Raw genomic sequence first — 25,404 nt, forward strand, 5'->3', positions numbered from 1 at the left:
GGGACAGAGACAGAGGGAGACACAGAATCCAAAGCAGGCTCCAGGCTCTGAGCTGTCAGCACAGAGCCCTACACAGGGCTCAAACTCACAGACTGCAAGATCATGACCTGAGCCAAAGTTGGACACTTAACTGACTGAGCCACCCAGGCACCCCAGAACCTATCAAAATTTAAAATATTCTTGACCTTTGTCCTATTAATTCTATTTACAACCCTTGATCCTATAGAAATAAGCTTTAAATTTTGCACAACGATATTCATGTCAGCAATACTTCTAATAGCAACAAACTAGAAAAAAACTAAATATCCATCAGTAAACAAATGTTTAAATATAAAGTATTTTCAGCTTGTTATATGGAATACTATTTAAGTGTCAAAAAAAGAATGAGGGAATCCCAAATGTACTGACATTACAGTCATGATGTCCATAATATATTATTGAGTACAAGAGGAAAAATAGCAGGGCACCTGGGTGGCTCAGTCAATTAAGCATTCAACTTCGGCTCAGGTCATGATCTCACGGCTCGTGAGTTTGAGCCCCGCGTCGGGTTCTGTGCTGACAGCTCAGAGCCTGGAGCCTGCTTTGGATTCTGTGTCTCCCTCTCACTCTGCCCCTAACCCACTCGCATTCTGTCTCTGTCTCTCTCAAAAATAAATAAACATTAAAAAAAAAAAGAGGAAAAATAGCAGAACAACAGAATTTAAGCACATTTTTACAAAGACCTATGTTATATGTGTTTATGTACATGCACATGCACTTGAAAATAGACTGGAAAGATATTTACCAATCTCCCTCTGGGGAGCAGGAGCAGAAGAAGAGAGTAGGGGAGGGAACTTCCACTTTTTATTTTATATTTCAATATTTTTAAAATTCTTATAAAACATTTGTCTTGAAATAAAGGGGAAATATAATTTCACTTAAGTGTACTTAAAAATTTTTTTTTCTGATTTTAAAATGAACTGTTATGGTTTAAAGTGTGTCTTCAAATTCTTTGACATGTCTCCATTCAAAATTATAGAAACTAATTTCCCTCCCTTTGAAGAGGACCCAACTAAGTGATTCACTTCTAACAAAGAGACTATGGAGGAAGTAGGGCTCTGTGACTTCTGAAGCTAGATCATGTGAAGTACAGAGCGTGCGCTCTCTCTCCTTCTTGTTCCCTCTGATTGTTTGCTCTCAGGGAGGCTGGCCACTGCATGACTTGGGGACACGTAAGCAGCTTTCAGGAAAGGACAACAGGGAGGAGGAGGGAGGCTTCCCTCCAAAAACCAACCCCAACTTGCCAGCCAGCTCCTCCAGCCCTGGTCAAGCTTTTAGGCAGCTGCTGCCCCTGCTGACGTCTGACTGAGCCTCATGAGAAACCTTGAGCCAGAACCACCAGCAATGCCATAGCTAAATTCCTAGCCCACAGAAAAGGCAAGAAATAATAAATGTTTATTGTTGTCTTATGCCACTAACTTTTGGGGTGATGTATTTGACAGCAGTATATAAGGAATGCCTGTACCAAGCTCCCTGGGGAGGGCAGAGGTGTGAAAATGAAGTGTGGTCTTACTTTCCACGTTCTTACTTTATACATTCCAGGACTGTTTAGATTTTTTTCTAGTTAGTCTTTTATATTTAAATAAAGGGACAGAAATAAAGTTAGGCTTAAGTGTATTTTTAAAACATTCCTTCCCTGATTTTAAACATAACACAAAAGAAAATGGACAAAGTTGCAGGTCTGACACCAGCCAACCCCAGCCCTCCCTAGAAAGTAGCAATAACCAAGCCAGTGTGGTATTGGAGAACAAGCAAAGAGCACTAGAACAGAGCAGGGAGCCCAGAAATAGACACACACAGATACAGTCAACAGATCTCTGACAAAGGAGCAAAGGCAGCGTGGTCTTTTAAAAAATGGTGCAACACCAGGGCAGGCACATGCAAAAGCAAATCTGGACATTGACCTTACACAGTACACAAAATTGACTCAAAACAGATTACAGATTTAAACGTAAAACACAAAACTGTAAAAAGTCTAGAAGATAACATAGGAGACAATCTACATGACCTTTGATTTAATCATGAGTTTTTTAGGTACAACACCAAAAGCATGGTCCATGAAAGAAAAATATTGATGTTAGATTTCATGACAATTAAAAACTTCAGCTCAGCAAAAGACATTGTTAAAAGAATAAAAAGATGGGGCACCTGAGTGGCTCAGTCGGTTAAGCGTCCGACTCTTGATTTTGGCTCAGGTAATGATCTTACAATTTGTGAGTTCGAGCCCCACATGGGGCTCCAGGCTGACAGCACTGAGTCTGCTTGGGATTCTCTCTCTCTCTTCCTCTCTCTCTCTCTCTCTGCCCCTCCCCTGCTCTCTCTCTCAAAATAAATTAATAAAAACTTTAAAAAAATAAAGTATTAAACGTAAAAAGACTATCAATATAGAACTCTATATCTATCAATATAGAATTATATATATAAGGAAAGTCCTGGCTCAGTCAGTTAAGTGTCTGACTTTGGCTCAGGTCATGATCTCACAGCTTGTGAGTTTAAGCCCCACATTAGGCTCCATGCTGACAGCTCAGTGCCTGGAGTCTGCTTTGGATTCTGTGTCTCCCTCTCTCTCTGACCCTCCCGCAGCTTGTGCTCTTTCTGCCTCTCAAAAATAAACATTAAAAAAATTTATTTTAAGAATAAAAAGATAAGCCATGGACCGGGAGAAAATATTTACAAGACCTACATGTGATAAAGGGTTTGTGTCCAAAATATACACAGAATTCTTAAAACTCAGCAATAAGAAAACAACCAGATTAAAAAATGGTCAAAAGACCTGAACAGACACCTCACCAAAGATGACATACAGATATCAAATAAATGTATGAAAAGATGCTTAATATTATAGGTGATTACTGAATTTCAAATTCAAATAACGAGATGCTACTATTAGAGAGAGATACATATCAGAGTGTTTAACATCCAACACACTGACAACACCAAACACTGGTGACAATGTGGAGCAACAGGAACTCTCACCAGCTGCTGGTGGGGATACAAAATGGCACAGCCATTTGGGAAGGCAGTTTGGCAGTTTCTTAGAGAGGTAAACATAGTCTTACTGTATGACCCAGCATTCATGCTCCTAGGTATTTATTCAAATGGGTTAAACAGTTGTATCTTCAACAAAACCTGCACACAAATGTTTACAGACATTTTATTCATAATTGCCAAAAGTTGGAATCAACCAAAATGTCCTTTAATTAGGTGAATGGATTAAAAAAAAAAAACTGAGTTACAACTACACAGTGAAATATTCAGTGACAAAAAGGCATGAACTAGCGAGTCACAAAAAGGCACAGAGAACCCTTGAATGCATTTGCTTAGTGAAAGAAGTGAGTCTGAAAAGGCTACATACCATATGATTCCAACTCTAGGAAAGGCAAAACAAGAGAGGGAAAGAGTAAGATCAGTGGTTGTCAAGAGTTCAAGGGTGGGAGGAAGGAGGAATGAACAAGTGGAGCACAGGAATTTCTGACACCTTAAAACTATTCTCTACGACACTGTAATGGTGGATACACATTATTATTGTACGAGCTCACAGAACTGCACAACACAAAGGGTGAATCCTACTCTAAACCATGGACTTCAGGTACTAATAAGGTATCAACATTGGTTCATCACTTGTAATGAACATGCCACAGTAATGAGAGATATTGATAAGAGGGGGAACGGAAGTGGGGAAAGGAGGGGGAAAAGATATGGGGACCTCTGCATCATCTGCTCAATTTTCCATAAACCTAAAACTGCTCTAAAAAATTCAGTCTAGGGGTGCCTGGGTGGCTTGGTCGGTTGGGCGTCTGACTTCGGCTCAGGTCATGATCTCACGGTCCATGAGTTCGAGCCCCGCGTCGGGCTTTGTGCTGACAGCTCAGAGCCTGGAGCCTGTTTCAGATTCTGTGTCTCCCTCTCTCTCTGCTCCTCCCCTGTTCATGCTCTGTCTCTCTCTGTCTCAAAAATAAATAAACGTTAAAAAAAATTTTTTTTTTTTTTTTAATAAAAAATTCAGTCTATTAGGGGCACCTGGGTGGCTCAGTCGGTTAAGCATCTGACTCTTGGTTTTGGCTCAGGTTGTGATCTCACAGTTCATGAGATTGAGCCCCGTGATAGGCTCTGTGCTGACAGTGTGGAGCCTGCTTGGGACTCTGTCTCCCTTTCTCTCTCTGCACACCCCTTTCTCAAAATAAATAAATAAATAAACTTTAAAAAATATAGTCTATTAATTTTTTAAGTAGCACTAACCAATTGATGGAAAGGAGAAATAACATAATGCCGCCACCCATAACCTCAGCAGAAAGACAGTCACTGCTGACACTTAGGTATAGTTCCTTCCAGTCCTTTTTCCAGCCTTTTTTCAAATGTCTATGTGCATGTCGTTTTTCCAAAGGGCTGAAATCATTCTGCTAAATGCATTCTGAAGGTTTATGATCTAGTTTTAGTTTGGATTTTTACTGCAAAGAAAGTAGCCCATATAAAACATCAGTGATACCAAAAACAGATTTGAGAGGGGCCAGTTGCCATGGAAATGATTGAAAATAAATTTCACTTCACACTACACCCTGCTAATGCACTGACCAGAAAGAAGGAGAAATACTTGGAGTAACAGAAGAGCAGCCAAGATAGCTTCTAATCGAGAAGAAGGAAAACACATTGGCCTAGTGAGGTTTCAAAGAGGCTAGTAGCATCAACCTGCAATTTAATTAATTAAGCTTTTTCAGCAACCACGCTGATGGAGGGAGAAAGCACCCAGGAATGGGAGACTGGAGTGGACCCCCTCGCCCCCACTGACAGTTAGTTTTACAGCCAAACAGCCAGCAGGTCTCCCTCCGGATGTGGGCTTGTCTCTGCAGTTGGTGCAAGGCCAGGAAACAAATCATTCCTCCCCTGCGATGGAGATGCTCCAAGTGTTTAGCAAGCTGCAAGTCCCAGGCGCCAAGTGATCCGTTTGGACACTGCATTGGCTCTTAGCATTGGAGCGGGTCCTGGGGCAGCCCTTCTGCACAGGGCTTAACCCTTTAGATGCTGGGTCATGGGCAGTCTGGAGGTTCTGGGGCAGGGATCAGGATGTCAGAGTGCAGGGGGCACTCAGGGAGCTCAGGGGAGAGACTATTTTCCAACAGAAGAATTTGAACATATGAAAAATAAGGCCAGAGTAGCGTGTACCAACTGAATTCTGAACTTCCTGCAACCAACATCTTTATGAAAGACAAGACTATTTAGAACACGTCAGGGCAGCCTTCACGGGGGAATGCAGAGCTATTATCACCAAAAGGCAGCTGGTGGTGTAAAGACAGACATCGCTTCCTACCTAGGAAACAGCTCGACTACATATGTGAATAGATCCAGTTTCATTCCCAGCTCTGCCACGGATCACCATGAGTGATATACTCCCCAGTTTCCTCATCTGTAAAATGGGTATAACTGTTCTTCTCTCATGGGTTATGGTAAGGATTCCACGAGCTAAGTCATGTGCAGTGCTAAGCACCAGGCCTGGCACAAAGCAGGCACTCGCCCCCACCATCACAGGCACTTGTGCTGCAGGTCTTTTTCTTTTCATCTCTTTTCTATCATAGAGGATGGCCCCATTTCCCTTTCCCTATCCAGATTCCAATGTAGATGCCTGGCCACTGTTGCCATAAAAAGCCAGAGTCCCCGAAGTGTGAAATATCAGGCAGTTATCTTTTTTCTAAGGTACCCATGAACAGCCCTGTACTCTGGAGAGGAACAAAGACTTCTGATACCAAACCAACCCAGACCACAAAGTTATACCCTTACAGACACTGTGGGCAACAGCATCCCACTCAAAGCATAAGGATTGAGGATTATAGCTGCCAAGCATCCTCCAGGCCCAGGAAAAGCCAGGGTTAAACAGTGGTCCATCCGTTACCAACATGTGACACCATTTCCAAATGGTCCAGAATACACCTGCTGTTTATTCTCCTTCTTTAAGCTTAGTTAATGGACTTATGTTCTTATTTTGAAAGAAAATGTACTATTAAAGAAACTGTAGGTGATCAACCTATATCTGTTCCCATCTCCCACAAATGACAGTTGGTAGCATTTGTAATATTTGCATCAAGTCCTTTTAACACAAAAGAGGGGCGCCTGGGTGGCACAGTCAGTTAAGCGTCCGACTCCTGACTTCGGCTCAGGTCATGATCTCACGGTTTGTGGGCTCGAGCCCCATGTCGAGCTCCATGCTGGGCATAAAGCCTACTTGAGATTCTCTCTCTCTCCCTCTCCCTCTGCCCCTCCCCCACCGGCACACATGTGTGCATGTGCGAGCTCTCTCTCTCTGTCTCTAAAATAAAAAATAGGGGCGCCTGAGTGGCTCAGTCGGTTAAGCGTCCGACTTCGGCTCAGGTCATCATCTCGCGGTCCGTGAGTTCGAGCCCCGCGTCGGGCTCTGTGCTGACGGCTCGGAGCCTGGAGCCCATTTCGGATTCTGTGTCTCCCTCTCTCTCTGCCCCTCCCCTGTTCATGCTCTGTCTCTCTCTGTCTCAAAAATAATAAATAAACGTTAAAAAAAATTAAAATAAATAAATAAATAAGTGAAACAAAAGAAATAAAATGTGACACACAAAATTAAAATCTATCTTCTTACCTACTTTCAAATCTATTTCCTGCCCACTCTCCCAATCACTGTTAATGAATTTAATCTTTATCTAGTCCAGTTCTACTTTATTCTTTGTTTTAAATGTTCCTATTTTTTTTTAACAAAAAGAAAATAAAAAGGAATGTGGAAAATATGCTAAATGAAAATGCCTATGTGAGCAGGGGCTTTCGGGCCTGCTCCAGGAACAGCACACGCCTGGTAGGCAAAGCTTATGGGGAGGTAGTCCTGCAAACTCACACCAACACACATCTAGAAAGCAGTGCAGACCCCTAGAAGACCCCATCCACTCAACTCCCAAAGGCTTACCTGGGTCCAGGTGTGTGAAAGAGCCCACCACGAAGTCCAGTGTGGACACGGCCAGCAGGAACAGCAGCAGCAGCTGGAGGCGGATTATCCATTTGACACCTGCTAGGTTAATCCCCAGCAAGGCCAGATGCACCGCCACCGAAATTCCTCGCACGGCCCAGATACTCCTGAGGCTCAGCAAATCGGAGATGGACTCAGCAAAGCCGGTGATGTACATGGCCCCTGCGACACACTGACAGGCAAGCAAGGTGGGAAGAGTTGGCAAGAGAACAGAGAATCAGGAACCCGTGGGTCAGACCCGCCCAGCACTGAGGGCTGCACCCACCCTCATCAGGGCTCAGCACCTGGGAACCAACATGGGGGAGGGGTCAGTGAGCCCTTCCTGGCCATGCCCTCTGCCTCTGGCCCCATTTCTTCTCATCTACGTCTCTACCATCACCCAGAGGGGAGCACAAATGGCAGTCAGTAGTGACTAAGATGAGAAGGAGGGAGATGGGACTCTGGGCCAAAGAGCACTCTGGACTTCGCTGTTTGAGTTATTCAAGAGCTAAACAGAATAGAAGCACACAGGGGGTCCCCTCGCAGAGCCTAAGAAAGGCACTAAAGCAAACCCCAGTTTTTCTCCACTTCTTTGTAGGTCACTATTATTAAAAAAAAAAAAAATTACCTGAAACTTAGAATAAAAAAAAAAAGTGGGCAGCAAATCCTTTCAATGTCATATGGAACAAAGGCTACCCAAGGACTGGCTAGGTGAATGTACTTAGTTCTACTCATTGTTTACTATTGATTAAACGTGTTAAATGTCCCAGACTTTATGAAGTTACTGTCCATTTATAGATTTTTTTTTCCCAGCAGAGATGCAAATAGCTTCTGTCCAGTGGAACAGACAATCCAAAAGATTTGGTTTCTTACCCTGTAAGACATTAACCAATTTTGTATCAGCAATCTTATCCTTACATTTATTTATGAAATTGCTTCACCAGGAACTAGGTACATCTTACTGGCTCCTCCATTAATTAATTAGTAAAAAAAAAAATCTTTAGTCCATGTATATTTTATATTTGCCTGAAAGTCATAATTTTATCTTTGAAAAAAATATTTAAGGGGCACCTGGGTGGTTCAGTGGGTTAAGCATCTGACTTTGACTCGGGTCATGATCTCGTGGTTCATGAGTTCGAGCCCCATGTGGGGCTCTGTGCTGACAGCTCGGAGCCTGGAGCCTGCTTAGGATCCTGTGTCTCCCTCTCTCTCTCTGCTCATGCTCTGTCTCGAGAGAATATATATATATTTAAAACTCAACTTCAAATAAATATTTGAAAATAACACCAACCTCACTTTTCATAATTCCTCAGCACCCTTCTCTCCATCAGGCTTGATCCTTCCCCACCCCCAGGCCACTGGGTCATGGTCATCACTGTGCTCTGTTCCCATTGTTCTCTCAGGAAACAAATTCTTCTTGGGCCTCAGTCAAGTTCCTCTTCCATGAAGCCTTTCCTCATCCCCCTTTTCTGAATAAATATTATGCTTACTGCCAGTAAGTAATGCAATTAATTATCTGGGTCACTAGTCTATTCTTAGTTCATGCATATAAGCTTGTCCCCTACCCAAGCCACCAAGAATGCAAACATGCTAAAAAACAAAAATGTTTATGCTGACCATACCTCTTCAAAGCCCCTACATTTGCTAACTATGTTGCAAACATTCAACAGATATTTTGTGATATGTTGACTGTATGAAAAGAGTTCTGGGAAGCGGAGTACCATTAATTTCCTGCTCTTTTAGGTAAAGACCAGAAGGGTGATATAATTTCTGTACTGGAGAGGAGCTCAGGAAGGAGGTCCCATTCTTCACTGAGATCAGCTCATTTTGCTACTAGACATATACCATCATTGTCAATGTTCCCCAAACTTACACTAGGCATTTCTGTCTATATTGGAGTGGGGAGGGGGGAGCCCAATAAATGTAAGCAGAAGGAAAGTCATCCTTGAGAGAGAGAGAGATGAGAGAGAAACATCACCTCATGACTCAAACTTACACTTGGCTAAATAACAAGAGTGTGACAGGCACAAGGATGCTGCTATTCTGTCACTATCTGGTCAGGTCAACAGGACTCTTCATGGCCAGATATATCAGAATTTAAAAAAACAAATGGTAACAATGCAGTGATGATCATCACCTTCCCAGGTGTCTGACACCTCACATGTGCAGAGGGTGACACCAGAACTGGAATGCAACCATTTGCATCTGGAGCTTCCAAACCCACCATTTTCCTTTTCTAGCTGGTGAACAGAATTTGCTCACATGAAGTGGGCCAAGCAGTAAAGACTGCCTTTGTCTCCAGTGGCTCCAGTAGAGTCCCTCTCTCCAATTCATAGCTAAAATCACTTTTTAGCCCGAAGATGCTAGGAACAAAACATAAAGGAGAAGCCCGTGGAGGCTGTGTGAAAGGATATGGTGGTTAGGAGCATGGACTGTGAAATCAGACCGGAGCCAAATGCTGTGGCTCCCAGGCTTAGCTGTGTGACTTGGGAAAGTGTTTTAAGCTCTCTGTGCCTCATTTCCTCATCTGTGAAATACAAATAATAATAATAGTACTTGCTTCAAAAGCTATTGTGAGGGGGCACCTGGCTGGCTTAGTTGGTTGAGTGTCCGGCTCTTGGTTTTGGCTCAGGTTGTGACCTCATGGTTCTCGAGTTCGAGCCCCACATTGGGCTCCACATTGACAGTGTGTAGCCTGCTTGGGTTTCTCTCTCTCTCTCTCTCTCTCTCTCTCTCTCTCTGCCCCTCCCCCACTCGCAGTCTCTCTCTTTCAAAATAAATAAAGTCAAGGAAAAAAGAAGTTACTGTAACGGTGAAATGAGATAATTTATGTAAGTTCTTAGAACAGTATCTGGCTCATAGTTTGAGTTATAGAGATACTAGCTATTGGCCTTATCATTTTTACTGTACTATTATTAGCTACTGAAAAAGAAGAAACAGTAGTTAGCCATGAATTTCATAAAATACTTTGTTAATGTTAAATAGACGATGGTATTGTCACTGGAAATTTGCAATGTAACTTATAAATAAGGATTCTTAAAACTGAAAAGACTTACTATGAAGGAAACCAATAACAACCACAAATTAAACCATCTTCTCAAAATCTAAGAGCTTTGGGGTAAGAGGTGAGGGTATTTATGGAATGTGGGGGAGTCAAAGTGTCATAGAGATTTCATATTTGGTAGGCGGATGAACATAGTAAGCAATGCTGCTCGGTTGGGAACTATAGCAAAAGTATAATTATGGCTTTTCTAAGGGTGGACTATAACTCTTCTCAGAACAAAAAGCACAGTAGAACTTCCAAATCAGCAAGGGGAAAACATACAATAGAAATAAATTTGAGCCATGTTGGCAAAATAATGAGTTTTTTAAATTTCAAATGATCTAGAAAGTAATGAAAAGGAGAATATTATATCCTAAAACTTGAGAGGCACACTAATCCTGCATTCAGAAGGAAAAAAAAGTATAACCCTAAATATTTTTATTAGTTAAAAAGGGCAGAAAAAAATAAAATATTTAACTTAAGACATGATAAAAAAGACCAATATAAATAAAAAGATAGTAGGAAGAGGTATTTAATAAAAGGAAATATGAAATTAATAAAAGAAAAATAACAAAAGAAAGAATTCAGAGAATAAAAGCTGATCCTTTAAGAGAAGCCTGGCTGTCCCTGTCTGTGTAATATGTGACTCTTGATCTCGGGGTTGTGAGTTTGAGCCCCACGTTGGGTGTAGAGATTACTTAAAAATAAGATATTTAAAATAAAAATAACAGCTGATCCTTTAAGAGATAAATAAAATACATACACACCTAGCAGTCTGATTAAGAAAAAAAAATTACAGATTTTAGGAATGAGAAAAGAAATACAACTACTCTTATAGAAGAGAGTAAAATGATGAATACAGAAGACAAATGTGCCATGAATTATCATACATTCATATTAGGCAATGCTAAGCTACTAGTTAAAAAGCACAGGTTTAGGGGCACCTGGGTGGCTCAGTCGGTTGAGCATCTGACTCTTGATTTTGGATCAAGTCATGATCTCCTGGTTTGTGAGTTCAAGCCCCACATGGGGCTCTGCACTGGCAGTATGGAGCCTGCTTGAGATTCTCTCTCTCACTCTCTCTCTCTGCCCCTTTCCCACTTGTGTGAGCTTGCATGAGCTTCCACAGATGCACTCTCTCTCAAAATAAATAAACAGTTTTTTCAAAAAAGCACCAGTTTAAAACACTGACCTCGAGGAATATCTATAACTTATTGTTAAGTGAGAAACACAAACCATGGAATAGAGTATAAACTCTGTCCCCATTTTTGTAAAAACAAGCAAGCACTTCAACAATCATGAATTCACATACATAAACACAGGGAAGGTGGCAGAAAAGGATGGTGGGTATTCGCAATGGACACCTTAGGATGGGGAGGGAAATAAACTTTTTCTTTACATTATCGCTGATGTTAACTAGTTATAATGAACATCATTTTGTAACTTTAAAGGAATTTTATAAAGGAAAAATAAAAACAAATATATTAAGATTTGCAGACTTTATGCAAATGCTACACTTAGGTACGGAGAGCACGGTGTGTCTAGGAAGCAAAGTTCCCCCCACACCTCTCTGCCCACTGAGCTTGACACCCCCACCCCAGAGGTATGGACAACACCACAGACCCCTCCCCAGAGAAGTCCAGCTACCCTCCCCTCCAACCATGAGTACACCTCTTCACTGGAAAACCTCCCTGTCGACTTGTTTAATGCATAAACACCCCAGAGTTTATTATGTATATATTTTTAAAGTTTATTTATTTATTTTGAGAGAGAGAGAGAGCACACAAGCGGGGAAAGGACAGAGAGAGGGAGAGAGAGAATCCCAGTGTGGGGCTTGAACTCACGAAACCGTGAGATCATGACCTGAGCAGAAATCAAGAGTCAGACACTTAACCAATTGAGCCTCTCAGGCACCCCTATTATAGTTTTTCAGTATTTTTATCACCTCTTAAAGTTTATAATCACAGACATTCCTTTTCCCTTTTCTTTCTAATCTTCTGCTGCAGGGAGCTGGGGGCATCACCCACCATTTCATAGAGAGAAAGTGACCTACTTTCAGGGCAGAACACTTCCACTCCGACGTGTTTATGTTACAACAACTGCACCTCACAATCATGGGCATTTTGTTTTTCATCTCTGGGTACCTACCTAACAGACCAGAGCTGCCCTCCACACCCCTCCTTTCTGACATGAAATCCTTGTTTAAGGTTCAAGCTGCTTGACTGCGTTAACTCCCACAACAAAACTCCAGCCCATATCAGGTCTACGAAAGTTTTCCAGTTCTCCATGGTTTTTGCACAGTCCAGCAAAGACCATGTAAAGCAGTAATTACAGACACAACCATGCAGGTGAAAGCCATATATTTTGGTATCTAGGGTAAGCAACCTCAAAGAAGCCCTCAGACCCAAAAGTGAGTCGGGCAGAGGGAGCCTGGATGACTCAGTCAATTAAGCATCTGACTTCAGCTCAGGTCATGTCTCACAGTTCGTGGGTTTGAGCCCCATGTCGAGCTCTGTGTTGACAGCTCAGAACCTGGAGCCTGCTTCAGATTCTGTCTCTGTCTCTCTCTTGCCCCTCTCCCATTCTCTCTCTCTCTCTCTCTCTCTCTCTCTCTCTCTCTCTCTCCCCCCCCAAAAAAATAAATAAAACATTGAAAAATTTTTAAAAGTGAGTGGGGCAGAGAGTGAGGAGGGGCTCCAGTTCACTGTTTCCTCCACTGGCCAAGGGGTCACCAACAACTCAGAGAGATGATGGGGAAGGATTTGGGAGGATGCAGGGTTATGAAAATATTTGCAAGCTTTAAAATGATTATTTTAAGTGTTTATAGTCTCTCTATTTTTTAAAGATTTTATTTTTAAGTAATCTGTACACCCAATATGAGGCTCAAACCCACAACCCTGAGATCAAGAGCTTGCATGCTCCCTGACTCAGCCAGCCAGGTACCCTTATATTGTCTAAATTTTTATGCCTGAAACAAGTGTTAGCAAACTTTAACATGCTGGCTAAATCCTGCTTGCTGCCTGTTTTGGTAAAAAAGTTTTATAGGAACACAGCTAAGCCCAGTTTTTCATATTGACTATGGCAGCTTTTGAACTACAACAGCAGAATTGAATAGTTGTGACAGAGATATATGACTCATAAAAACAAAGATATTTACTATCTGGACCTTTATAGTGGAAGTCTGCTGACCCCTGTTCTAGGGCAAGCAGGCAATCTGCTCAGCAGTCATTAAAAATAAATGAGTGTATTCATGCCCTGGAATGATGGGGTTACAGGTCAGTAAGACCCAGGAATAGGAACCCTCAGAAACCCCAATTACACCCTGAAAGAAGGGTCTCGAGTCAGTGACCTAACCTTCCACCTTAAGAAACTAGAAAAAGAAGAGCAAACTAAACCCAAAGGAAGCAAGAGGAAGGAAATACTAAAGACTGGAGTAGGAATAAATTGGAGACCAGAAAAAAAAAAAAAAAAGAAAGAAAAACCAACAAAACCAAAACTTTCTTTAACTAGACTGACTGAAGGAAAAAAAAAAAGGAGCAAAGTCTCAAATGATTAAAATCAGGAATGGAAGGGAAGCCATTACTACCAATCTTACAAACACTAAAAAGATTATAAGGAATCCATGAATGATTTTACACCAATAAATTAAATAACAGAGATAAAATGGACAGATTCCTAGAAAGACACAAACTACCAAAACTGACTCAAGAAGAAATAGAAAATCAGATTATGCCTATATAAGTGATTGAATTAGTTATCAAAAAACTTCCTACAAAGAAAAGCCAGGGACCAGATGGTTTCACCACTAAGTTTTACCAAACATTTAAAGAAGGATTAACACTAATCCTTTAGAAACTCTTCTAAAAAATAGAAGAGGAGGGAACACCTCCCAACTCATTCTATCGGGCCAGCTTTATCATGAGACCAAAACTAGACAAAGAGATCACAAGAACACTACAGACCAATATCCCTCATGAATACATACACCAAATCCTCAACAAAATCCTAGCGGAGTGAATCCAATAGCATATAAAAAGGGTTATGCAGCACCCACACCCCGATCAGAGAAGCCAGCCCAGGTCAGCAGCAGGCAAAGGAGAGGCCTGAAGACGCCGGCCAGAGGGGCTCCGGTGTTTCTCACCGAGACCCGAACAGAGAGCAAGCTAAGCGAGCGAGGGTGTAGATGGGGTGGCTGTTTGGCAGCAGCTGCCAGTGTGCAGAAAACACTTTTTCTGTGAACACCCTTCCTCTGAAGCAACCCACACACAGGAGACACGACATCCCAGCTTCCCCTCTACAGGGGCCCTTCGCTGACCCCCGGTTTGGCGCTGGTCCCTGTCGTGGTATTTGCTGCTGCAGGTAAGCTTGCTTACCCAGAGAGCAGGACTGCAACCTGGCTAGGAGACAGCGCAGAAGTAAAACATCGACAGACAAATCCCCAGGGTAATAAAGTAAACTAACCATTTATTTCTCACTCCCAAGCTACGGAGCTTAAAGATCTTTCTCCAGTAAAGGCAAGTGGCTTTAAGAGTGCAGTGACAATCTCTCTGCCTTTCATGCATGTCTCACACACACACACACACACACACACACACACACACCCTTTGTGCTGTTGGAGAATCAGATGTAGTTATACTAAAATAACCCTGCTGAAAAAGAAAAGAACAAACGTATCCTTTCTTTGAGGAGACTCTTGTACCCTTAGACAAATTCTTTTCTTGAAACTGTGTTTTCAACCACCCACCACCCTTTGCACCATCATAAAAGCCTTTCTCAAGCCAAGAAGTGCTTACAAAGAGCTGCTTCTTAATGTCTGTCTTTGTTTCGTCCTCATTAGGTCACCATCCCTGTGTTTTAGCTAAGTAAGTCCCAGTGCTTCTCCCTGCTCACTGGTTTTCTGAGAGCCTGTGTCCACCCTGCTGCACCGCCCCCTCCTTCTCAGACAGGGCGTCCACACACGGCTCTGGCCTCCTCGGCAAGGCCATCAAGCTGTCAATGAGCCTGAAGCTCCAGCTCATTTGAGAAGTGCCCGCGTCCAGGAAAGTCTTTTGGCACAGGTAAAATGTCCCTTCTTCAGCACTAAAGTGCCCCAGGGACAGGGCCACCCAGCTGCCACCTGGGCTTGGGCCACTGTCATGCACTCCCCTCCCTACAATGGGCATCAAGGATAGTTCCAGCCAAGCCCTGCATTCCTGGGCAGATCAGGATGCCACAAGGCACCAGAGGTAGAGAGGAAGGAGCCCTGGACTCTGGGTCAGGGTCCTGGACAGTGGGCTAAGCTATGCCTCTGAGCTCCCTCTCAGAGCCCCAGTCTGCCCATCTATAAAATGGGGCCAATTACCCCAACTTGCCTCTCTTTAGATCAAATGGGAACGTGGATGAGAAGATGGTGGCAAACAGCCAAGCGAGGGAACAGATCCCATATGCTGATGGCCTCAGGGCACAACTCTCCTCCCCCAGCCCCCAGGCTCACCTGTCCAAACACGTACAGTAGCCCAATCGTGCCACCGGTCTGCCCACCAAGGACCGAGGAGATCATCGAGTAGACACCACCGCTGCCAACACCACAGTGCTCCCCAACACCGATGCCAGACAGCACGGTGATGAGGGCCACCAGGATGACAAAGGACACCAGAAACATGCCCATGAGCACTCCTGTATTTCCCTGCAGCAGAACAGCAAGAAGCAAGGTCAGGGGTTAGGACAGGGAGGCCCTGCCAGTCAGGCCCCTCCCAGGAGCACTAGCCACCTCCCCCGACACCTCCAGAGCTGCAACAGGGGTCGGGGAGGAAGAGCTGGGTACCTGAAAAAGGACAGAGGCGGCCCACAAGCATAAGGCCTGGAAGAAATTCCAGATGAAGGGAAACATCTTTGCTTCAAACTCTTCACTGACTTCCCACTGCCAATAGGGTATAGTCAAAGCAACTGGATACCCTCATGAGGCCCCTCCCCATCCATCCCCTCCCCGCCCTCCAGTCTGTCTCATCCCTGTGCCCTAGCAGGAAGTCACATGCTCTTCCCCACCACCCTCCTGGGCATGCCTTTCCTGCTCACTCCATCTCCTAGACAGCCTCACTCCATCCCATCCTTTTAGGTTAGGGGCCACCTCCTCCGGAAAACTGTCCCTGGAACCCTCCTCTGGTTTGTACAGTGCCCGGGCTTAGTACTTTCCACAGTACTTGTCAAGTACTGCTTCCAAGCCCATCTTTACCTCCGGGCTGTGAGTGCCAAGAGAGCAGGATGATGCTTTATCCAGTTATGCTTTATTCAGACAGTTTCTTATTTTGCTGATTTTATATTTTTAATGAAATTATAGAATTACTCTTTTCTTCCTTTGTGTTTTCAAATTGTTTGCATGTGATAATAAAATATCTTGCACCAATCTTTAGGTTTTCAGGCCAAAACTACCACTTTAACATCTTCAAAATTATAAGTGTGCTATCAAATTATTCTTTAGAGTTCACATGGTCTATTTGAGAATCTGAGCATGACCTCTACTCACTCCAGCTTTATGCCACCTCCTAGAAGCTCTATCTTTTCTTTGCCATTTCACATTTGCCTTTTTTTTCCCATGATCAAATATGATGTTTCAGGTAAAACTAATGTCAAAGCTGAAAAACAAGAGATCATTTCAGGGCAAAAGGATGCATTTGTGTGGCAGGCAGCTTCAAAGGCAGCCCCCCCCATGACCCCCAGTCCCTGGCACACATGCCCTGTGTAATCTCCTCCCCTTGAGTTGGGGTTAGACCTGGTGACTCACTTCTAATGAACAGAACTCTGCAGGAGATCACTTCTGAGATGAGGATAGAAAAAGACCGTGGCTTTCATCTTGGGTGTGCTCTCTCTCTCTCTCTCTCTCTCTCTCTGTCTCCCTTAGACTGCTGGTCTCCGGGGAAGTGAGCTGCATGTAAGGAGGCAGCCCTAGGAAGAGGCCCACATAACAAGGCCAGCCAACAACTGCGCAAGTGATCTTGGAAACAGCTCCTCCTCTGGTAGAGCCTTCAGGTGGGAATGCAGTCCTGACTGAGAGCCTGCCTGTGACCCTGGGAGAGACTCTGAGCCAGAAGAACCCAGCTAGGCTGCACTTGGATACCTGGACCGCAGAAACTGTAAGATAATACATAAGATAATACACGTATTTGCCTCATGCTGCTAGGTACTGGACTAATTTGTTACACAGCAAGAGAAAATGAATACAACTTGTACCTTCACTTTGCAGAGGGAACTGACACCTCTGGATAGTCATTTCTCCAAAAAATAACCCAGTGGGAGGGTTCAGAAGAAGCCCTTACAGACTTAAGAAACAAAATAGAGGGGCGCCTGGGTGGCTCAGTCCGTTAAGCATCCAACTCTTGATCTCAGCTCAGGTCATGATCTCATAGTTCATGGGTTTGAGCACTGCATTGGGCTCTGCTCTGACGGTGTGGAGCTTGCTTGGGATTCTCTCTCCCTCTCTCTCTGTCCCTCTGCTGCTCTCTCTTTCCCAAAATAAATAAATAAACTTAAAAAAAAAAAAGAATCAAAATAAAGAGAGCTGGGGTGCACCTAGCTGGCTGGCTCAGTCAGCAGAGCATGTGAATCTTGATCTTGGGGTTGTAAGTTTGAGCCCCATGATGAGCATAGAGCCTACTTAAAAAAATAGAGAAAGCTTACCTTTTTCTCCTTTCTACAATTCCATAACTACCTTGTGTGAAGCAGAGCCCAGGGACCCAGCTGTCACTGGCTACATCTTCCTCTGCCACACAGCAGTCAGACTGATGGGCCTCCCTTGGACACAGGCTGGAGAGGTGCTGGGCAGTGAGGTGGCCCTTAGGAAGAGGTTAAAAACAGAGGTGGATACCAGAAGCCTAAATCTGCCTGCACAACAAGGAGTCTGAGATGAAGGCTTTGTGTTTTTGTAAGCAGAAGGCCCTGTAAGTCTGGGAAGGGTGTAGGAGGCATAAATTCTTATAGCTACACTAGGGAGTTTGGCTGACCCTGCTCTAAGCTTTCACATGTTAATTAAAAAAAAAAAAAAAAAAAAGTCACCCACCCCTGGGTGGATCTGATTTTTTAAAAAAATTTTTTTAACATTTATTTATTTTCAAGAGACAGAGACAGAGACAGAGTGTGAGTGGGGGAGGGGCAGAGAGAGAGGGAGACCCAGAATCTGAAGTAGGCTACAGACTGCAAAGCCCGAAGCAGGGCTCGAACCCACTAAACGTGAGATCATGACCCAAACTGAAGTCGGACGCTTAACCGACTGAGCCACCCAGGCGTAACCCAGGCCATGATTAAGGCTGAACCCTGAGCTAATGACCTAGGTAAAAGAGCTCAGGAAGGTCTGGCCTCACCTAGGCCTCCTGAGGGGCTAAGAACCCCATACACCTTGTCACAGCTCAGCTTTCCTTCCCCAGAATTTGCCCATGCAATGGTTAATTTTCTGTGTTAACTTGGATAGAATATGGTGACCATTTATTTAGTCAAACAGTAATCTAGATGTTGCTGTAAATGTACTTTTTTTGTTTGTTTTTGTTTTAGCTGTGCTTAACATTTACAGTCAGTAGACTTTAAGTAAAAGAGATTACTGTCTAGGGGCACCTGGGTGGTCAGTCAGTTAAGTGTCCAACTTCAGCTCAGGTTAGTGGGTTCAAGCCCCACGTCGGGCTCTGTGCTAACTCAGAGCCTGGAGCCTGCTTCGGATTCTGTGTCTCCCTCTCTCTCTCTCTCTGCCCCTCCACCACTCGCACTCTGTCTCTCTCTGTCTCTTGAAAATAAATAAATGTTAAAAAAGAAAATTTTTTGTTAAAAAGAGATTACCGTCTATAATGCCAAAGGGCCTCATCCAATCTGTTGGAAGGCTTTAACAGCAAAGACTGAGGTTTCCCAAAGAAGAAAGAATTCTGTAGCCAGACTGCAACACAGAAATTCTGCCTGTGCTCCCAGTCTTTGGATTCAAGCCTGCAACATCAATTCTTACCTGAGTCTCACTTGGACTCATCAGACCCCCCAGTCATATATATAGGACATTCTATATATCTTTTATAGATATATAGCTCCTATTGGTTCTGCCTGTGTTCCCTTGAAGAACCCTGACTAGTACATTCCACACCTTGAATGACCCCCTCTCTCTTTCATCTGTGCAACCCAGCTCACCTCTCAAAGCCTGGCTGAACCACACCTCTTCCAGGAAGCTTTCCTGGACACTTAGCCACCATATGTTCATAGCCTATTCCACTCCTGAGGTATTTAATGCTGCTTTGAGAAACCACTTGGATTCCTGATGTGAAATCTACCCAGGACTGTTAGCTCACCAGAGGGAAGAACAGGGCCTTCTGTTTCATAATCCCATTGGTACATTGTAGTGCCTGGAACACGTTAGGTGCTCATCAATGACTCCTGACTGGCTAGCCTTTTGTTTCGAGCAGCCTGTTTAGTTTACTGGTGTCCCAGGAAGAAGGTGACATGTAAGGGGTTCAGAACCCCTGCTCAGGACACACATCTGCTTGGAAGCTCCCAGGATGCCTTCAGAAAAGACACAAAGAAGAGGCCTTTGGTTTCTCCATGGAGGAAGCAAATGTACCCCCATGATCTCATGCACCTGTGACCAAGCACTGCCATGTGCAGCCTCTCACACAGGATCTGTGTGTGGTGGGACAAGGCAACCAGTGCCACCAGGAGGGCACCAGACAAGTTGAAAAATACCAGGAAAGCAGGAGAGGGTCACAAACCGGAGGCAAAACTGCCACCAGTCTGCTCTCTCTGATCCACCTCTAGTCCCATCCAGGATGTGCCCTGACTCACATTGCTCATATTTCTGTGCTCATATAACTTAAATCCATGGCGAGGCTTCCATTGGAGGCTTTGTCTGAGGCCTAGGTTCTCAGGATTCTCATTTAAATAGCAACGCTAGCTATATGTACTTGCTTCTTGTTTCATGTTTCTGGAGCATCCGTGCTTCAGGAATCTGTTGCCTGCCCTGTGGAATGCCCAAGAGTGCAGACCTTTCCGTGTCACAAGCTCACAAGAAACTCCAGGGCCACCAGCTCATCACTCACCACTAACCAGCCAGTCCTCAGGAAAAGGACAACCCCAAAAATGTTGATCATACAGGATGTGAACACACCGTCCCAGGTCCCAAACAGCACTGGCTCCCACACAAACAGCTGGCTCTTCCACCAGGGCTGGGGCTGGGCCAGCGTCCCCTGAAAACAGAGCACACAGAATTCAGCATGCAGCACTTCAGAGGGCCAGCAAGGGGAAGGGAAGGGAAGTAGAACAGGAGGTGGGTAGGAGAACTCCGCTCTGACATACATCCACCCTAGTATGCCAGGGCAGGTGTGAATGTGCGCACAGTCTTGAAGATTGTTTCTGCAAAAGCGTCACTGTTCTCTCCCGACAGTGATCCCTGTACCCACACAGGCACAGAGTGGTTGTCCAGCAGGCTGGTTCCCTTCTGGCCACTCAGTAGACCACTCCCAGCACGGCTGCAGGTAGGCGTGGCCATGTGACTGAGTTCTGGCCTCTGGAAAATAGGTAGAAGTGTTGTGTGTCACTTCTAGGTGAGTGTGGGATTCTAAGTTCCAGCTTTCTGGATAAGGCCACTTTCCCTCCCAGTATCTCCGTCCCACTGGGATAGCAGCTTCCAGCAGTTACTAATCTTCGTGTAGACTTCCTTTATGCTTTTTGAGCCTCCGTCCCTAATACTGCTGTAATGAATTCTGCATATTAAATTACTTCTGTTTAAAATGCCTGGGGCACCTGGGTGGCACAGTCATTTAAGTGTCCAACTTTGGCTCAGGTCATGATCTCCCAGTTTGTGGATTTGAACCCCATATCAGGCAATGTGCTGACAGCTCAGAGCCTGGAGACTGCTTCGGATTCTGTGTCTCCCTCTCTCTGCCCCTCCCCTGCTCATGCTTGCTCTCTCCCTCTCTCTCAAATAATTAAACATTTTAAAAGTTTTTTTTTTAATGCCTGGAGCGGTCTCTGTTCTCTTGCCTGAACACCGCTGTTACGGTGATCTCTAAGCTCCATTCCATCCCACACCCCAGGATTCTAAGGCATCCTTTGGCAGCTGTTTAGAACCAGAGGCTTATTTATAAGCAGTTAAACAGATGCCTACCTTATTTTTCTAATTCAAAAATAACAAAGGCACTTTAACAAAACACTCAAATGGAAACTCTTTACTAAAAAGACTAAACCTTGTGGAAATACTAAAATGACTTGCAGAAAACTAGTAGCAGCTCATGTTGTGAGCTGCTCTTGCACAGGATAGTAGTCTAACTTCACACGTCACTAGTCTTCCAGTACCTCAAACTACCATAGCAGTGATCAGGGATTCTCACCTTACAGGGACTAGGAAGCCCCAACTATGGACCGGTGTGGACAAGCAGTCTACCTGGAGCATGTATGTGACCTATAAGCACAGTGAGAAGGCAGAAAAGTTAAGACTACAGGAAATAAAATCTAAGGTCAGAGCTTCTGAATGGCTGAGAGCAAAGGATGTGCCCATGATCGAGGACCCAAAGCTGAGGCCAACCGGCCTTGGTCAAAACAAAAGGAGAGGAGCCCAGCTCCTCTTCTCCTCTTGTAACATGCACCCACAGACCTAGAAAGGTCCTTAAAAAACCATCAGGGCAGTCAGTTAAGCCTTAAGCACCCCATGGGATGGCATAACCCACCAGTCCCTGACTCCACTCAGATTTCTGTTCATCTGTCTTTCACAAGCCTACATTTTCCTACGAAGGCCTGTTATAGGTCTGTTATTTATTAGAAACAGCAGTAACAATAGCAGCTCTCAGCAACGAAGAGCAATAATTCAGAGAGTGGCTTTCACCTTCCAAATCAATCTTCTCCTTTGATCCTCACAATGCCCCTGGGAGGCAGGCAGGGAGAGGGCCCCTGTTAGAGCAGAGGAAGGAGGCTGGGAGGAGAGACAGGATGGCCCCAAGTCCACGCCAGACTATAAAATCTGTACTTGGCCCTGCACCTCCGGTTATTTGCCCTTTGCTTTCCTAACAGCCAATTCTGTAGGTTCCCATTTGTAACATCCTGAACTTTGTTAAATTATGAAGACGTCTGTCTTACCCATGGATCTCCCATCATGAATTTAGAAATTTTATTCCTCTTCCATCCCAGCCTTCGCATGTCCACTCTGAAGGCTGCTTTATGTGTTTACCTAATGGCTTATGAGAAGCTTTCACTCCATGGATCTCGTGGGGCTAAATCAGCCTTAAAGAGGCTTCCCAAAGGAGGCAGAAACTTAAGGAGACTCCCTACCCTGAGAATAAAAGTATAAATGGTTTAAAATGAGCTTGGGGACCAGGTCATGACAGCTTATCTCAGGATGCTGAGGGGAATGTGCTTATTTTCTTCTTCTTCTTTTTTTTTTTTTTTTTACCAAGTGACAAAAGAATATAACTAAGTCTTCCCAGCACCTGCATTTACTCATCAGAGGCCAGTAGGAAGAGCCTGCGTTTAACTCCAAAGCTGCAACCCTGATGTTCTTGAGAGAGAGAGACCAGCATAAGCTCAGGGAGAGAGAGAAGAAGAAGATACAGAAGCACAGGAAAAAGGGAAAGAGGATGAGACAGAGAACCCTAGAATAAAATGCTAAGTAAGTATTTTAGAGACCACAACGGCATTTCCCAGCCCCCCACCCCCTGCACTGACACGCTGTCTCTAGGCATCAGCATAGAAGCACCACTGGGTGCCCATTCCTCACACCTCTCCCTTCTCCACCATGTCCTGCAGCTGCACCACTTCCAGGATGCCCCCAGCCTCTGCCACTGCCCCACAGCTGACTTTTTAGGAGTCTGCCAGCTAGACGACTCAAACCAGTGACCTTGCAGAGTGACCAGTCAGATGGCCCACGGCTGGTATGACTCTGACACCAATTCTGATGTGTGGGTTTTCCCCCCCCCCATACCAAGCATTTCTCCAGCACCAGCTGGGTGTCCTATAATCCAATTTAATTATGATATTTTTTATCTGGAAATAGTCATAAGACTGGTCAACCCCCCAATTCAGATGGTGGTCATAAGTGTAAATTGTCACCTGTGCTTCTGAAAGACTGGCTCTAAATCAGAGGTTCTCATGACACTCGCCTTGAGTTCCATTAGTTTGCTAGAACATCTCAAGGAATTCAGAGAAACACTTCACTTACTAGATTACTGCTGTTATAAAAGCATATAACCCTGGAACAGCCCATGGGAGATGCCCATGGGGGAGAAGTGTGTAGCTTCCATGCTCTCTCCAGGCACACGACGCTCCCCAAATGTCTATGTGTCTACCAGCCTGGAAGCTCTTCAAACCTCGTTCTTTGGGGGTTTTATGGATGCTTCATACATAGGCATAGTTGATTCAATCACCAGCCATTGGGATTTGACTCACACTCTCCAGCCCCCACCTCTCTCCCTGAAAGTTCCAACCCTCTAATCATGGTTGGTGCCCCGGGCAACCAGCCCCATCCTTAGGTGCTTTCCAAAAGTCACCTTATTAACATAAACCCAGTTGTGGTTGAAAAGGGATGGTTATGAATATCCAGATACCCTTATCACTCTTATCACTTAGAAAATTCCAAGGGTTTTAGGAGCTCTGTGCCAGGGTTGGGGATAAAAACCAAATATTTATTTCTCATTATAAATCACAATATCATGACTGGCTACTCCACAACCCTACTCTCTCTCTGCCCTGCCAGCTTCTTCCAATTCCCCTTCACTCCTGCTCAGGCCAAGGGCAGAGCCATGGATCTGCACCCAAGCAGACATCCAACAGGAGAAGGGAATATCAGCTTCTCCCCCACACCCTGGAACCTCACACCCAACTCCCTCCTTTATGGGAGGGTAAGGAATCCCCTCATATTTCAGATATGCCCTGCCATGAAGGCTATGGCTCACAGATTCTCCCTCTGTGCCTCTACCCAGTCATTACTATCATTGGGGGCAGGAGGAGGGAGAACAGCTGGGGTGATGGTAGGTGACAGTTGGACCAGTTCTGAGCTACCTTTTCCAAAAACATCCAGGGGCACCTGGGTGGCTAAAGCATCCAACTTCGGCTCAGGTCACATTCTCGCGGTTTGTGGGTTTGAGCCCTGCATCGGGCTTCGTGCTGACAGCTCAGAACCTGGAGCCTGCTTCAGATTCTGTGTCTCCCTCTCTCTCTGCCCCTGCCCCACTCACACTCTGTCTCTCTTTCTCAAAAATAAACATTTAAAAATATAAAATAAAATAAATTTTAAAAATTTAAAAAATCCAGAAAAGTAGTTTTATTATTCACCTTCTGAGCTACTATGCCAGAGCAAGTTGGGTGGTACAGTGGGGAACAACAACAGCGGGGGCTTCTGCGGTGGCCCTGGGCTAAGCGCCGTGCTCACACCGGACACAAGGCTGTCTACCAGAGCGGGGAGATGAATGACTCGGAGAAATTTCTCATTTTATCTGGAATCATTTGCAGGGAGGTCCTGCTGCCATGTCATGGACCAAGTCTTGTCTTTCATGTCCAATTTGTCTAAGATGCTGTGGGGATCCACATGGGTGGCCCCAACAGCTGTGTGCCAAAAAATTAGCCAAGAGTTCCCAGATGTCACTAACAGTTAGATAGCTAAAGGAAAGGTCATGTTGTTTGCAGAAGCCAGCTGGGCCCCTGTGGAAGGCTGTGAGGTGTTGCCAAGGTCCAGATGAACACCTGTAGGGTGTCAGATGCCACAGGTCTCATCCTCAGAGTGAGGGCAGACAGAAACCCATGCATCTCAGAACTTACTGCAGGCTCAGCTTAAGATGGGGCAGTTTGCTAACTAACTAACTTTCAATAAGTTTGACCTCAGATTTGTCAGCAATTCCATTTGGAATCACTTTTTTAGAACCAAAGAATCAAAATTTCCAAGTGTAAGCATTTGGTTTGTGAGGGCCTTCTGAGACTTTCAGCTTCCTTCCAGACTTGGAGGATGCAAGGAATGCCCAGTCTCAACCCTGTCTCAAGGGGTCTTGCCCACCCCACTTTCATTTTGGTTTTGGTAGAGGCAGGAGTGACATTGACCACCGTCTGGGTAAGGCTAGAAAGCTTCAGGCTGTTCCTGGTGTCTCCATTCAGTTGGCAAAATGATACAACCCCATAGGACACGACGCGGTCAGTCTCAGTTTGCAAGACCCTGTGGGGTAGAGGGTTACGAGGAGTGAGTTCTAAGTGGGAGGGCAGTGGGTGCAGGGTGGGTGAAACGAGCAAGCAGGTGGGCCTCTATGGTCCCCATCCCTGAACCTCTCTTTTAACCATTTCAGATGCTGAGGATTCACTTAGTTTGAAAACCCCTTCCAGGGGACATAGGTGCTAAGGAAGGGAAACAGAAACTTGCTCCTCACACAGTCCTCTTTCATGGAGGAAAGAG

General features: G+C 44.6%; 1 protein-coding gene across 1 annotated transcript in view; it reads right to left on the reverse strand.

Moving 5' to 3' along the window:
* SLC12A8 (solute carrier family 12 member 8) overlaps window positions 1-25,404 on the reverse strand; it is a 145,910-nt gene that overhangs the window by 95,925 nt on the left and 24,581 nt on the right. The window contains exons 3-5 of the mRNA XM_042903005.1: window positions 20,078-20,224; window positions 15,514-15,705; window positions 6,959-7,190 (exon numbers count right to left, since the gene is read on the reverse strand). Of these exons, the coding sequence (XP_042758939.1) occupies window positions 6,959-7,190; window positions 15,514-15,705; window positions 20,078-20,224 (571 nt within the window). The remainder of the gene's footprint in view (window positions 1-6,958; window positions 7,191-15,513; window positions 15,706-20,077; window positions 20,225-25,404) is intronic.

Source organism: Panthera leo, chromosome C2 (assembly GCF_018350215.1).
Source record: "Panthera leo isolate Ple1 chromosome C2, P.leo_Ple1_pat1.1, whole genome shotgun sequence".
In the NCBI taxonomy this organism is placed as follows: domain Eukaryota; kingdom Metazoa; phylum Chordata; class Mammalia; order Carnivora; family Felidae; genus Panthera; species Panthera leo.